The 16590-nt window shown below is 41.6% G+C and overlaps 1 protein-coding gene across 4 annotated transcripts in view; it reads right to left on the bottom strand.

Annotated features, from left to right (window-relative positions):
• The window catches only part of washc4 (WASH complex subunit 4), a 136116-nt gene that overhangs the window by 82335 nt on the left and 37191 nt on the right, over positions 1-16590 (bottom strand). For all 4 annotated transcript variants that reach the window (XM_043713266.1, XM_043713265.1, XM_043713264.1 and 1 more), the window contains exons 6-8: positions 12282-12349; positions 6390-6472; positions 1723-1765 (exon numbers count right to left, since the gene is read on the bottom strand). In XM_043713266.1, coding sequence (XP_043569201.1) covers positions 1723-1765; positions 6390-6472; positions 12282-12349 — 194 coding nt within the window. The remainder of the gene's footprint in view (positions 1-1722; positions 1766-6389; positions 6473-12281; positions 12350-16590) is intronic.

Below are 16590 nucleotides of genomic sequence, written 5' to 3'. Positions count from 1 at the left end.
TTGTCTCCTTCCAAATCAGTGCAATACATCGTTCTTATACAGGTCACTTCTACTCCAGAAGAGATTCCTCCAACGATCCAAAAATGTGAACGTTTCTCCCCTGCACCAGCTCCTCAGCCATGCATTCATCTGTTGTACCCTCACTAGCTCGTAGCACCGGGAGTAATCCAGATATTACTACCCTCAAGGACTTCCTTTTAAAACGCCTACCTAACTGCCTATATTTTCCCTTCAGAATCTCATCCTTTTCCTTTCCTTTGTCATTAGTTCCAATGTGTACAATGACCTCCTGTTGGTCCCTCTTGCCTTGAAGAATATTCTACACACTCTCAGACAACATACCATTCTGATTTCTTGCTGCCAGCCGCAGAAATGTCTGTGCCTCTGATTAGTCCCCTATCACAATCGATCACTTGGAACCTGACATACCCCTCGTTACATTAGAGCCAGTCTCAGTACCAGAAACATGGCTGTTCATGCTACATTCCCCCGATAGTCCATCACCCCCTATATTTTCCAAAACAGCACACTAGTTTGAGATGGGGATAGCCACAGGAGACTCCTGCACTACCTACCTGCCTTTGGTATTTTTCCTGGAGGTAAGCCATCTACCTGACTGTATCTGTGTTTTTTCTCCTTTCCAAAACTGCCACCCATCATACCCCTTAGCTCCCGTACATTCCTCAAAGCCTCTAAATCCAATCGATCTAATTCGCAACCAAACACACTTCCTGCAGACATAATCATCAGTACATGGAAACGCTCCCTAATCTCCCACATCCAACAGGAAGAGCACATCACTCTACAAAAAGCCATCTTTGCACCTTAATCTACAGACCCAGAAAATAGCACCACCTTACTGCTCTAAAAAACACTGCTCCAAGCTAACTTAGTACCTATGTTCTATATTTCAAAATTTAATCAAGAGACAGATCTTAATCAAACATTTAATCAAAAAAAAAGAACCCACTCTACTCACCATTGCACATTTCCAGCAAGGATATACTTAAAACTATGTACATAGCTTGTCCTGTGCTGTGAGCACTCCCAAACAGGTTCCTCCAACATCAGCTGTGAATTTGTTTTTTAATTTTTCTTAGTCACACTCCAATGTCCAGAGATACTTGAACTCAAACAGTAAAGGCAGTAGCTGTGCAGATTCACTGCTATGTCAGACAACAATGCATGTTTTTCTCTCTCTGGCCATGTGGTCTCTGCCTTTGTCTCCCTTCCTCCTTTTTAAAGTGCCATTGTTTTGATTTTCTTCCCCCCCAAAGTTCCAAAATAATGCAACAGTTTATAAAATAGTAGTCACTGCTCCTGGAATTCAAGGAAATAATCGCCAACTCCCAAAATACCTGAAAAAAAGGAGCAGCTTTTACAGCCACAAATCTTTCTCACCCTCCATCTTAGATTACCCAGAATCCTTTTGATAAAGAGTAAACAACATTCAACCAAACAAGTGCCAGGGAACTATCATTTCCAATGAATGAGTGAGTGAATGCTTTAATTGTCACGTATATCTAGGAAGATACAGTGAAAAAAATGTTTGCCACCACAATCTGGCACCATTTTGAATTACAAAAAGAATAAAAAGAAATTACTGAAATAGAGTTCATCTTCTGTTCAAACTGGGTCTCAAGCACAGCTCTAGAGCTTCTGCAAAACGCTCCAGGCTGTTTAGATTTGCAATAGCTTTGATTATAGTTGAACTCAACTCACCTGAAAATGAACGCCAGTCGTTTCTATGACTTTTGGTGCAGTTCTAAGGGAAAAAAGTACTTTATTGACATGGAAGATTCAAATCCACCTCAAGTGAATGTAAAACACCATAATACTCTATCCAAAAGTAATAGGATTGAATGCATTGAAGGCTGTAAGGGGTTGTTCCCTCGTAACACTGGAACCACTACACAGGCCAAGGTCAGAAATGAGAAGATGGGAGTAAGAAAATGCTTGAAAAAACAAGAAACAAGCAGCTCACGGTCATGCTCGCAGACTGAGCAAAGAGATTACTAAGCAAAGGACCTGAGCAAAAATCCCTACATTTAGGATCAGCAAAGAGAGCAAATTAGACTGCAAAAGGTACAAATTAATCTATGCTTCACCTGGAAGGAGTGCTTGGATAGGAGTTAAAAAGTCAGGGTTGCATTTCCTAAGATTGCTTGGCAAGGTGCCCTGGGAAAGTGACAGGACATTGGAGGTGTTGGAGTACTGGACAAAGGTATTGTGGAAGGAACTGTTGTTTCAGAGTTCTCAAAGGGCAGGGGAGGATGACAAAGTATTTGGACTTTGCATCATGCTGGAGGGAGGCAGAAAACGATTTTTTGAATGTGGAGTCTGGAGAGCTGAAGATTAAAAAAAACTCAATCATGGTTCTGGGAGGAAGTAACAGTTGTAAAAGGAAAAGGGCAGGAAATTGACCAGACACTGTTGAGGGTCCTGTCAGATAGTGTGTTGGGGTGAATCCACGGCTGAGGTTAAAAGAAGACACATCAGAAGCAATGTTATGGAAGGCAGCGTCAGAACAAGTGTGACAGAAAAACTGAGAGAACAGTCCTTCCAGGAGGCTGAGTGTGAGCAGGTGCAGTTGAGGCAAAGTGTGTGTTGGTGATCTTATAATGAATATTACCAGACAGCCCAGAAGTGGAGACTGGAAAGTTGAGCAAGGGAAGATTTGGAGATGGAACATGTGAAAGAGAGAAGAGGACAAAAATTGGAAACAAAGTTGAAGTCATTTCCCAATTCCAAAGGAGAGCAGGAAATAGCGCCAATATATTCCTCAGAGTACCAGAAGAAAGTTATGGGAGAGAAATCTTCCTACACCAAGTAGCACTGGAACAAGGGATGTTCCAGTTGCCTTTCCATATACCCAACAAAGACCGGCATAATTAGGACCCAGGCAGGTATCTACAGCCACATCTTTTATTTGGAGGAAGTGAGACAAGCAAGATGAGAAATTATGGCTGGAGTGAATAGGCTGAGCCAGGCATACGAGGGTGAAGTAGAATTGGGATCACATGTTCACTGATGGGGTATCTTATTCTTTCTGATATTTGTAAATGATGTAAGACAGAATGTTGACAGCTGGTGATGGTGGATATTAGTAAGCTTGTGGATGACACCTGGTTTGGCCAGGTGGTTGACAATGAGGAGGAATGTGCTAGGTTACAAGAGGATATAAGCAATTAGTCAGAGGGGCAGATGCAATTTAATGCAGATGAATGTGAACTGATGTACTTTGGAAGAAGAAACAAGACAAGGGAGTATTCAAAGAATGGCTAGACATGAGGAAGCTCAGGAGGATCAGAGAGATCTTAGGATGCTATCCACAGATTCCTGAAGGTGGCAGGACAAGTTAATACTGTTGTTAATGCAGCATTCAAGCCACTATTAGTCATAAAATAGATTACATCATACAATCCCTACAGTGTGGAAGCAGGCCATTCAGCCCATCAAATCCAGACTGACCCTCTAAAGGACATCCCACCCAGACCCACCCCATCCCTGTAAGCCTGCATTTCCCATAGCTAACCCACCTAGCCTCCACATCCCTGGACACTATGGGCAATTTAGCATGACTAATCCTTCTAACCTGCACATCTTTGGACTATGGGAAGAATCCAGAGCACCTGGAGGAAATCCGCAAACACGGAGAGAATGTGGAAACTCCACAAAGATAGAGTCACCCGAGATTGGAATCAAGCCAGGGTCCCTGGCGCTGTGAGGCAGCAGTGCTAACAACTGAGCCACCATGCTGTACCATGGAGCAGGGAGGTCATGCTGGAGCTGTACAGAACTTTGGTTAAGCCAAAGCTGGATACAGTACAGGAAGGATGTGATTGAACTGGAAGGAACATGGATTCACCAGGGTGCTTCCTGGGATGGAGCATTTCAGTGGAGAGGTTGGAGAAGCTTGGGTTGTTTTCTTTGGACCTGAAGGTTGAAGTAGGACCCGACAGAAGTATTAGATTAGGAGGGGAATGGACATGGTGACCAGAAAGCTGCGGTTTCCTTTAGTCAAAGGGTCAATAACATCCTTCCGATAGAGTACTGACCACAACAGTATATTGTACTCCAGCTGTGGCTTAAGCAAAGTTCTGTGCTGCTCCAACATGACTTCCCTGCTCTTTGCAGCAGCGCAGTGGTTAGCACTGCTGCCTCACAGCACCAGAAACCCTGGTTCGATTCCACCCGCAGCTGACTGTCTATCTTTGTGGAGTTTGCACATTCTCTCCATGTCTGTGGATTTCCTGTGAGTGCTCCAGTTTCCTCCCAAAGTGAAAGACAGGAGGTTTAGGGGGGAATTGAGGAAAAATGTTTTCACCCAGAGGGTGGTGGGGGTCTGGAAAGCATTGCCTTGGTGGGTAATTGAGGCAGGAATCCTCATAACCTTGAAAAATACTTTGAAGAGCAACTGAAATTTCATAACATTCAAGACGTGAAAGTGGGCCTAGTGTAGGTCCTAACATATTTTTGGCAGTAAAGGCTCAATGTGTCCGAAGGCCTCTTCTATATTGTATGATACTATAATCAGTTGGGCTTCTGTTCAAGGAAGAATGGAGAGAGCTCAGATCATCTAACTGGGGATGGCAACAGAGAGGAATTGAATGTCCACAATGAAGAGAAGGCATTTCAGGCCAGGAAAATTGTCTGATGATATGAGGAGTGGCAAATGAAGTTTAGCGAGTTTTGAGAAGATTTGTAGCTCAAGTTGAGGTCCTGGATGTAAGCTTACTCGCTGAGCTGGAAGGTTCGGTTTCAGACGTTTGTCACCATACTAGGTAACATCATCAGTGAGCCTCCTGCTTCATCCGGAGGCTCACTGATGTTACCTCGTATGGTGAGCAAACCTACATCCAGATGACCTTTAGTTTAGATAAATATGTGGTGTTGTATTTTGGAAAGGCAAATCAGGGCAGGACCTATACACTTGATGGTGAGGTCTTGGGGAGTGTTGATGAACAAAGAGACTTGGAGTGCAGGTTCATAGTTCCTTAAAGGTGGAGTCACAAGTAGACATGGTAGTGAAGACGGCATTTGGCACATGTGCCTTATTTTGGTCAGTGCATTAAGTATAGGAATTGGGATGTCATGTCTTGTATAGCTGTAACATTAGTTGGAATACTGTGTTCAATTCTGGTCTCCCTGCCACTGGAAAGATGTTGTGAAACTTGAAAAGTGTGCAAAAAAGACTTACAAGGTGTTGCCGGGGTTGGAGGGTTCGAGCTATAGCGAGATGCAGAATAGACGAGAGCTTTTTTCCTCCTGGAGTGTTAAATGCTGACGGGTGACCTTATAGAGGTTTATAAAATCATGAGGGGCATGGATAGGGTGAATAGCCAAAGTCTTTTTCCCAAGGAAGGAGACACCAAAACTGGAGCGCATAGGTTTAAGGTGAGGGGGGAAAAATTTAAAACGGACCTAAGGGGCAACTTTTTCCACACAGAGGGTGGTGTGTGTATGAGATGAGCTGCCAGGGGAAGTGGTGGAGTCTGCTCCAATTACAACATTTAAAAGGCATCTGGATGGGTACATGAATGGGAAGGGCTTAGAGAGATAAATGCCAAATGCTGACAAATGGGACTAGATAAATATTGGATATCTGATCGATATGAGAGAAAGTGAGGGCTGCAGATGCTGGAGATCAGAGCTGAAAATGTGTTGCTGGAAAAGCGCAGGTCAGGCAGCATCCAAGGAATAAGAGATTCGACGTTTCGGGCATAAGCCCTCCTGAAGAAGGGCTTATGCCCGAAACGTCGATTCGCCTGTTCCTTGGATGCTGCCTGACCTGCTGCACTTTTCCAGCAACACATTTTCAGTATCTGATCGATATGGACAAATTAGACCAAAAGGTCTGTTTCTGTGCTGTACAGCTCTATAACTCTAAATAGGAACTGCTGAAATGACATAAAACAGAGAGTCAACAAACGTAGGTAGAAGGCGACTGGATGAGGATAGAAAAATATGAGGGTGTAGGTTTGCTCGCTCAGCTCAGCGAGCAAACCTACACCCTAAACCTCAACCTGAGCTACAAACCTTCACAAACCTTGCAGAAAAATATGAGTTCAGATCAGAAGAAATAAGTACATTAAGACAGGAACAGGATGAAAAGATGTGTTTGCCAGGTCTGTCCCGTCTGATGATTTTGGCACGGAGGCAGATTGTAAATTGGAAAGCTTTGAAGGAAATGTCCCTTAAAGAAATGAAGTCAGTGAGAGTCCTGGAAACATTAAGTATTGAGGCTTGATATTTGGTGGTGGGGTTATAATTCAGGTTCAACTTGACTACCAGGTTTAGCTAACATATTTAATGCACAAAGTTACGCCATTTTCCTTCTCTCATTGCAAGTCCCTAATGCACTAAAACCCAAAGGAGAGTTTACTTACTTGTTACTTGCGTAGAGTGAAGCGAGCTGTTGAACAATATTCATTACCACTTCATAACATCTTGTAACGAAACAAGATAACTCCTACAAGTAAAAACAACTACATTTAGACATACCTTCAAACACTCCTATTCAAAATTTTTGGAAATCTAAGTTACTCAGGGTGATATCTTGACAAATTATCTGAGGTCCCACAAGAAAAGAGCACCCAGGCCTGTCCTCCTGCTACAACCTCACCAGTGCAATGAACTATAGCAGCTTTCTTCTTGATTATCAGGTTGCTTTTGGATGTAAAGTTTCATGCTCAGTTCAAGAATGATGCAACTGAAAAACATTGATAAAAATTGCTTCTAAATAGCTTTTGCAACAATTGTTCTGTATGAGATCCCATTCAGCCAATCAAGCCAGTGCCAGCTCTTTGGAAAAAAGCTAGCCAACTCATCTAATTCCTTCTCTTTATGATTTTATAGTTTAAATGTGCTATCCAATTCCTTTTGAAAGTCATTATCTAGTCTCCTTCATTTTTTCAGGCAGTTAATTCCAGACTGCAACAACCCAAGTCTTCTGGACTTGAGATCATTGTAGACCTAAGATATACATATTAGGACCCTGTGGATATCCTAATGTGGGGGCTTGGATGGAAACTTTCACCGGGTGGATCACCTACTCCCCAGGACTTTGCTCAAAGGTCTTTGATACTGAGCTTTAGATGGAGACTTGAACAGATCTGTGACTTACTGAGATAAGTAGCCAGGAAATACAATACAATTTAAAGCTTAGTCCAACAGCTGGGTAATTCTAGAAGTCAATTGCCCCGATTTCCCAATTATCACCTCTAACATTCCCAACTTCAACCATCCACCCATGCTTCTACTTTCCCTTTGCCTGTTCATTAAATGAATGGACATTTAAATAATTATTAAGTAAGACAACTAAATCAATAAAAAGGTGACTTGCCATCTCTTCCCCACTCTACTGCAATCTGTTGGGAGCTCTCCAGGAAACTGTGGACTGGACATTTCTTCTTCAGCCAGGATCAGAAAATCCCAGAAAAGAATGTGCAATACAGCCAGGAAGAGATTCAGCACAACAATTCACTGCATAAAAAAAATCAATTCCCTACTACTCTTTGCTAATTATCTAATTAATGACCAACCTGCCAGTAAAACAGTTTTACTTGTTCAATAAAAACCCAACTCTAGTAGAACCCATGCATTGCTGTTTCCGTGCAGAAAAATGTAGCCAGTAAATACAAGCATGGCAACTGTTGAGATCAGAGGTCACTGCAATGCAGCCACAGGAAAAATTATATCCAAGATAGGGACAGTACACTCCACCAGCCAAAAGCAAGTGTTCATATAAGGCATGAATCGAGTCATTAATTTATACATAAACAATGCAGAGTAAAACTAACTTAGAAGTTTAATTATCTGTTTCATTATTGTATACTAGAATAATGCAGGCAAGCTGAATTTACTTTTACATGATCCTTACAATTGGCTGCATTTTTCTTTAAACTAACCATGGAAAGTCGCTAATCATGAAATTGGGAAGATCAGAAAACTCATGATTTTGCATTCAAAAGAAATGTTTTGGTGTGATAATTGCTTAACTCAAGGAGTGGTTATATATAAGAAGAGTGCAGCGCAAAATCCATGCAGGCAACTTTCTCAATCCCAAGAAACCATACAAAGAAATAGCAGACACATGGCTTAAAGTTTGAGAGAAAGCCCATTCAATGTAATGCTATAGTAAATATGGAAGTTAAGTCTTTGTTCCTTCAAGTAATTGTTACCATATAACTGTGCACATAAGATGTGCCTTAACTTTTGTACTTCCATTTTCGAAGCACTGCAGCCAAAATTAAACTTCGACTGAAGGTTTTCTTACTATTAAAATCAAAAGGACTGTGGATGGTGGAGATCTGAAAGAAACGAAAACAGAAATTGCTGGAAGGACTCAGTGAATCTGACAACATTTGTAGGGACAGAAAACAGAACCTGCTGCAAATTCAGTAACCATTTACTCAAAACGTTAATTGTGTTTTCTCTGCAAAGATGGTGGCAGTCCTGCTGAGTTTCTCCAGCAATTTCTATTTTGGCTTTCTTCTATGTCCTGATTTTACTAATACATTTTATGATGAATTAATACCTATTAGAACTTAATTCTATTGTGCTAATATGAACCAGCATCAATTAGAGTCATAGAGCTGTACAGCATGGAAACAGACCCTTCGGTCCAACCTGACCACGCCGACCAGCTATCCCAACCCAATCTAGTCCCCACCAGCCAGCACCCGGCCCATATCCCTCCAAACCCCTCCTATTCATAAACCCATCCAAATGCCTCTTAAATGTTGCAATTGTACCAGCCTCCACCACATCCTCTGGCAGTTCATTCCATACATGTACCACCATCTGCGTGAAAAAGTTGCCCCTTAGGTCTCTTTTATATCTTTCCCCTCTCACCCTAAACCTACGCCCTCTAGTTCTGGACTCCCCGACCCCAGGGAAAAGACTTTGTCTATTTATCCTATCCACGCCCCTCATAATTTTGTACACCTCTATAAGGTCACCCCTCAGCCTCAGACACTGCAGGGAAAACAGCCCCAGCCTGCTCAGCCTACTGAACCCTTTCAAGTTTCACAACATCTTTCTGATAGGATGATGACCAGAATTGCACACAACATTCCAATAGTGGCCTAACCAATGTCCTGTACAGCCGCAACATGAAGTCCCAACTCCTGTACTCAATACTCTGACCAATAAAGGAAAGCATACCAAACACCTTCTTCACTATCCTATCTACTTGTGACTCCACTTTCAAGGAGCTATGAACCTGCACTCCAAGGTCTCTTTGTTCAGCAACACTCCCGAGGACCTTACCATCAAGTGTATAAGTCCTGCTAAGATTTGCTTTCTCAAAATGCAGCACCTCGCATTTATCTGAATTAAACTCCATCTGCCACTTCTCAGCCCACTGGCCCATCTGGTCCAGAATCTGTTGTAATCTGAGGTAGCCTTCTTCGCTGTCTACTACAACTCCAATTTTGGTATCATCTGCAAACTTACTAACTGTACCTCTTATGATCGCATGCAAATCATTTATGTAAATACAAAACATAGAGGACCCAGCACCGATCCTTGTGGCACTCCACTAGTCACAGGCCTCCACCACCACCCTCTGTCTTCTACCTTTGCCCCTTAGAAGATACAATTCTGTATCTTCTATTCCATGAGATCTAACCTTGCTAACGAGTCTCCCATGGGGAACCTTGTCGAATGCCTTACTGAAGTCCATATGGATCACATCTACTGCTCTGCCCTCATTAATCTTCTTTGTTACTTCTTCAAAAAACTTAATCGTTTATGAGACATGATTTCCCATGCACAAAACCATGTTGACTATCCCTAATCAGTCCTTGCCTTTCCAAATACATATACATCCTGTCCCTCAGGATTCCGTCCAACAACTTACCCACCACTGAGGTCAGGCTCACTGGTCTATAGTTCCCTGGCTTGTTTACCGCCCTTCTTAAACAGTGACACCACGTTTGCCAACCTCCATTCTTCTGGCACGTCACCTCACTAACGATGATACAAATATCTCAGCAAGTGGCCAGCAATCACTTCTCTAGCTTCCCACAGAGTTCTCAGATACACCTGATCAGGTCCTAAGGATTTATCCACCTTTAACCGTTTCAAGACATCCAGCACTTCCTCCTCTGTAATCTGGACATTTTGCAAGTTGTCACCATCTATTTCCCTACAGTCTATATCTTCCATATCCTTTTCCACAGTAAATACTGATGCAAAATACTCGTTTAGTATCTCCCCCATTTTCTGTGGCTCCACACAAAGACCACCTTGCTGATCTTTGAGAGGTCCTATTCTCTCCCATTTACCCTTTTGTCCTTAATATATTTGTAAAAGCCCTTTGGATTCTCCTTAATTCTAATTGCCAACACTCTCTCATGTCCCCGTTTTGCCCTCCTGATTTCCCTCTTAAGTATACTCCTACTTCCTTTATACTCTTCTAAGGATTCACTCGATCTATCCTGTCTATACCTGACATATGTTTCCTTCTTTTTCTTAACCAAACCCTCAATTTCTTTAGTCATCCAGCATTCCCTATACCTACCAGCCTTTCCTTTCATCCTAACAGGAATATACTTTCTCTGGATTCTTGTTACCTCATTTCTGAAGGCTTCCCATTTTCCAGCCATCCCTTTACCTGCAAACATCTACCTCCAATCAGCTTCTGAAAGTTCTTGCCTAATACCGTCAAAATTGGCCTTTCTCCAATTTGGAACTTCAACTTTTAGATCTGATCTATCCTTTTCCATCACTATTTTAAAAATGAATAGAATTATAGTCGCTGGCCCCAAAGTGACACCTCAGTCACCTGCCCTGCCTTATTTCCCAAACGTAGGTCAAGTTTTGCACCTTCTCTAGTAGGTACATCCACATACTGAATCAGAACATTGTCTTGTACACACTTAACAAATTCCTCTCCATCTAAACCTTTAACACTATGGCAGTCCCAGTTGATGTTTGGAAAGTTAAAATCCCCTACCATATCCACCCTATTATTCTGACAGATAGCTGAGATCTCCTTACAAGTTTGTTTCTCAATTTCCCTCTGACTGTTGGGGGGTCTATAATACAATCCCAACAAGTGATCATCCCTTTCTTATATCTCAGTTCCACCCAATTAATTTCCCTGGATGTATTTCCGGGAATATCCTCCCTCAGCACAGCTGTAATGCTATCCCTTATCAAAAATGCCACTTCCCCTCCTCTCTTGCCTCCCTTTCTATCCTTCCTGTAGCATTTGTATCCTGGAACATTAAGCTGCCAGTCCTGCCCATCCCTGAGCCATGTTTCCGTAATTGCTATGATATCCCAGTCCCATGTTCCTAACCATGCCCTGAGTTTGTCTGCCTTCCCTGTTAGGCCCCTTGCATTGAAATAAATGCAGTTTAATTTATTAGTCCTACCTTGTCCCTGCCTGCCCTGACTGTTCGATTCACTTCTGTTCTCAACTGTACCAGTGTCAGGTTGATCGCTTTCCTCACTATCTCCTTGGGTCCCACTCCCCCACCTTACTAGTTTAAATCCTCCCAAGCAGTTCTAGCAAATTTCCCTGCCTGTATATTAGTCCCCTTCCAATTTAGGTGCAATCCGTCCTTCTTGTACAGGTCAATAAAAAGTTTAATTTAATCCAGCATTAGATTTACTGCTAAATTCACAGCAATTTCATTGCTAGCACCAAGAACATCCACATATTACACTATAGCTCTTTGCTGGTGTAACCCCCTAATCTATACTATAGCAACTCTGCATTATCGACAGAGCTTGTAAGTACCCCAAAATGTAGAATTTCATGTCACTGTTAACTTGGAGTTTCAAAAAAAAATCAAAAGGAGACCCAAGTCTTTGTCAATGAGAATCTATAAACAGTTTAAAATCTAGCTCATCGAGATGAATAAGACATGACAACAGAAAGCACACAAAATTATCAGCCTGTTTCTCCCACATTTAAGTCAAAGATAAAGAAGCCAGGCGAAAAGACACAATTTCAATATCAATCCATTAAGTGTTAAAAATAAACTCAGTAGATCTGGCAGCGTCTGTGGAGGGAGAACTGAGTTAACAAAGATGAGTCACTGTACTTAAAACGTTATCTGTTTCTCTCTCCACACGAGACCTGCTGAGTTTCACCAGCAATTTCTATTTTTATTTCACATCACCAGCATTTTATTTTTGTCAATATAAATCAGATCTTTCCCTGAAGAGGAGGGTCTGAAATCAGCTCGTAAACTGAAGCTGTACACTGAGGGGATAAAAAGATCATGATTGAAACAACCATGAAACTAAAACCGACATCATACCTGTAAAAAAGAAATAAATCTGCCCATCTGGATCTGTGACTCCCCTTCTACCATGCTCGAATCTGTAACTATAACAGAAAACAAGGTCATTGTGTATCACTACCTCAACAGCAATTATGGATGAACAATGCAGATCCAGCTACAGAAGTTCATATTCCCATATTCCGTGGATGATTAACCTGGATGCTTATGAATTTTTGGACCAGGACATTTTTTTAAAAAATCAACATGTGGTTGATTTTTAAAAAATCAACATTAACCCTTCTGTGGTCAACAAATCCTGAAGTTGGACTCAAACCTGGATCTTCTGGCCCAGACAGAAGAGGACATATTCATTGTTCCATACGCTTAAGAGATATTAATTTAACATGTCTTAGTTACTACATTAAATCTCAGAATCTGTGAACCTCCTGGTTTAAGTACCAGCACAAGAGAACTCCAATTACTTTACCTGGGCTTAATTACATTATTAACCTAGCAAGAATTGTACCTCCTCCCTGATCTTGGCCTAATTCCTGGATTGAGTCTCAGAGTTCTGTATGATTGGAGTAGTTTCTCCTGCATCCACCTCGCACAGGGGTATGACCAGGCCCATCTGCACATATACCCATATTCTTTTCATCGATCAGGTTTCCTAACCTTATACCCATAGATCAATTCAAAAGGACTGAACCCTGCGAGAAGAATATCTTTTTAAGTGACTTGGGATACTTAAGGCAATTGGCTTTAAGCATAGTTTTGAACATTTGGGGATATCCCTCCAAAGACTCTTGGGATCATAGTGATAATCTGAGGTGAGTCACTCTTTTACTAAAGTACACAATTTCTTCTGGCAATCCAAACCCAGTTACAAACAAATGAATTCCTGACTCTCAACTTACGCTGTGATTTTCTCAAGGATACTGTCTCTGAAAACCAAATGAACAAATCTCTCATGATTTAAGAAACACCTATGGTCCAATTAGATTTTCCAGGGATCCAACACAATTAACATGAACCCTGCTAAATGGCTCAAAAATAGTTATTGGTTGACTGGGTCTGGTTGATTGAAGGCTGGGGCTTCCTAACAATTTGACAATATCCTGGTAATTAACTCTATTCCTGGGTAACCAATACGTCATTATTCTTGCCTGATATCCTGTCCCAAATATCTACATAACCTGTAATTGGAATCTCATGGAAATTCATTATGGTAACAAGGAAGGATAACGTTTTAAATGGACAATCGCCGTATATCATCAACCACCTGTGGAAAGGTCTTGACTTCCTCATCAAAACATCATTTTTCACGCAATACCACATATGTCCTTTTCAGCTTCAGAATATGCTGCCTGGCACAAGCTCCTCATCCACTGTGCTTCAAACAGAGAAGACCTGTTAAACTTCTTCATTTAAATCCTGATAAATACTGAAAATCGACCCTCAAACTGTCTCCCATACCAAATTTGTTTGCCTCGTCCGGAAGCAATCCAAGAAATTCATCCCACAACATTACAGGCACCTCAACCCTAGCATGTGTTCCAGAATCCACTAGAAATCCCCCAGGAAAGTAATTTCCCCCCCCAAAAAAATCCAGCTCTTCAATAGGCAAATTAGGAATGCCTCCCACAGTAACAAGACCATTAATGTAGTCACATTATAAATTAACCTGTAGAACAGAATGGGTAACCAATTCTAATGATACTTCTTAAATTCTGCATCTTTTTAAAGAGAGCTTCTCATGACCTGACACTCCCAGTAACTGGATCGTTCCTATATCTCTTAAGCTAAACATCAGCTCTCGCCTTACAAAATTAGGAACACTTTATGCTTCCTGTACCCTGATCATCATTTAAAAAAGCAAATCCATTGACTAATTCTCGAGAGACACTGTGTGACCATTCTAACGCTACAGATTTGCTTTTCCATTTCCAATATTCACCCGTTACATGTACTATTGAGGACAAAATCACAAATTGTTCCCCTCAAATAAAACTCCAGGCTTTCACTTTCACTGATAAGTGCCTGTATTTTTATTTTTGCTATCTTTCTCACCTCAACCAACTTTTTTTTTCCCCACGATTAAACCCTCCATTTCTCTGGGAGATTCCAAACAGGGGCCTGTTACAAATATGCCGGTGACTCAACCTATAATCATCCACAAAGGTTGCAGCATCCTTTATTTTACGTTCTTGTCTTTTTTAGAACCTTTTGCCAGAGACAATATCTTTAAATTCTCCGTTCACAATTATTTCCCTAAGGTTCTCAAAGTCTTCACAACCTTTGCTGACTCTGTTTTCTTTTCAACTTTCTAAATTGCTGTCTCTGGGCTTCGGGTTTTAACTCACAGGCAACAAGCACAGCATTCTTTCCTCAGTCACAGTGACTTGTTCTTCTGAAAGAGGCAAGTACACCTCCAAAGCTTTTCCCACAAAAGCAGTCTTATTGTCTTTCATCCACTTTAGCTTTGCAGCAATTTCCTCAAATACACAAGTTATTATTTCTGCCCCTCTTCATTCAGTTTAGGTCCCAAGCAAATATTCTTTGCCAAATCAAAAAAGTGAGGTCTTGACTCTATGGTGTTCCTCACATTTCTCTTCCAAAGTACCAGTTTTGAGTCTTTTTCCAACTAATTCAAGTCCTTGCATTCTATTTCACTTCCTAATCTCTTTTGAATTCAAGTTTCTGCAGTTCTCTCTTTTGAATTTTTTTTTCTAACAAATTTAACTAATCCAACCTGAACACAGATCAATCCTTAAGCTTCAAATGTTGAGCTACAAATTCAAAAATCTATTTTTCTCGATCCTGATCCTAAATTTCTTTGCCAGAGCCTTAACATTTGTTAATAGCTCAAAGGCACTAAAGGGACACATCCATTCTTCCCAAATTGTTTGTGCATTACAAGGTATCCAAATTGACTGCCACCAAATACAGCAAAACTAAAATTGAAATCTTTTTGTTTAAATTCTGGAAAATTTCAGATACCAGACAACCCCCAATCTGTTACAATCCCCACAGAAAGGAATATAAATGAACTAACAGAAAGGAAACCAATATACAAGATTTTTGCATAATATTGTTTTTACAGTAAAAAGGAAAAGAAAATCAAAATAATTCAACCAGGAAGAAAACTCCAAATAAAGTATACTGCACCTTAAATATTCAATGCAAAGATGACTTTGTATAGTTACAAGCACGCATATTACTTTCTGCACTAACAGGGGGACGATTATTTTACTGCTTTTCCAAGCCGGCCTTGAGTACACAGGATCTCTCATGATCCACACCATTTCTGGCCTTGAGTTGCTCTCACCTGCATTCTACCCCAAGTCCTAAAACAGGTGGATGAATCTTCTCTCACTTGACATCCTGATGGTACAGAATCCAAGAGATACCTTTTTCCAAACTCTTTTCAGCCTCTGGAGGTGGGCTTTGGCAACACAAAAAGAGCAGCAATGGGTTTTGTCTAACCTACAATCCCTTCCCCCTCTAGTCACCAGCTCTCCGCTTTTTCCAACTGGTCATACCGCAGGTTAGACTTGCTGAGGGAGACAGTGAATGAGTGACAAAAGACAGAAAATAAAAAAGAGTAGGAAAGCAGTGCAGGTGTCCCCTGCGGTCATCTCCCTCCAAAACAGGTATACCATTTTGGATACTGTTGGAGGAGATGGCTCAGCAGTTCTCCAGATCATGCCACTGTGGCAGGCACTGCTGTTCAGAAGGGTGGGAAAAAGACTAGTAGGGCCATAATCATAGGGGATTCTATTGGGAGGGGAGAAGATAGGTGGTTCTGTGGCCTAAAACCGGACTCCAGGATGGTATGTTGCTTCCCAGGTGCTCGAGTCAGGGATGTCACTGATCGGCTGCAGAGCATTCTAAAAGGGGAGGATGAACAGCCAGTTGACTTGATGAACAGCCAGTTGGCTTGGTGCACATAGGCACCAACATATAAGTAGAAAGCGAGATGAGGTCCTGAAAGAAGAACTCAGGGAGTTAGGCGAGAAGTTAAAGGGGAGGACCTCAAAAGGTAGTGATCTCGAGATTACAACCAGTACCATGTGCTAGCCAGCATAGAAATGAAAAAAATAGGCAGGATGAACACGTGGCTTGAGAGATGGTGTAGGAGGGAGGGGTTCGATTTGTTGGACATTGGGACCGGTTCTGTATTACAAAAGAGACGGTCTACATCTGAACCGGACTGGAATCAATGTCCTTGGGGGAGATTTTGCTACTGCTGCTGGGGAGGTTTTAAACTAATGTGGCAGGGGACTGGGAACCAGAAGAGAAAACAAGTAGACAGCGAGGTGGAGACTGCAGACTGTAAGAATTA

This window comes from Chiloscyllium plagiosum, chromosome 23, assembly GCF_004010195.1.
Source record: "Chiloscyllium plagiosum isolate BGI_BamShark_2017 chromosome 23, ASM401019v2, whole genome shotgun sequence".
Lineage (NCBI taxonomy): Eukaryota > Metazoa > Chordata > Chondrichthyes > Orectolobiformes > Hemiscylliidae > Chiloscyllium > Chiloscyllium plagiosum.
This window is presented reverse-complemented; position numbering and strand designations above follow the sequence as displayed.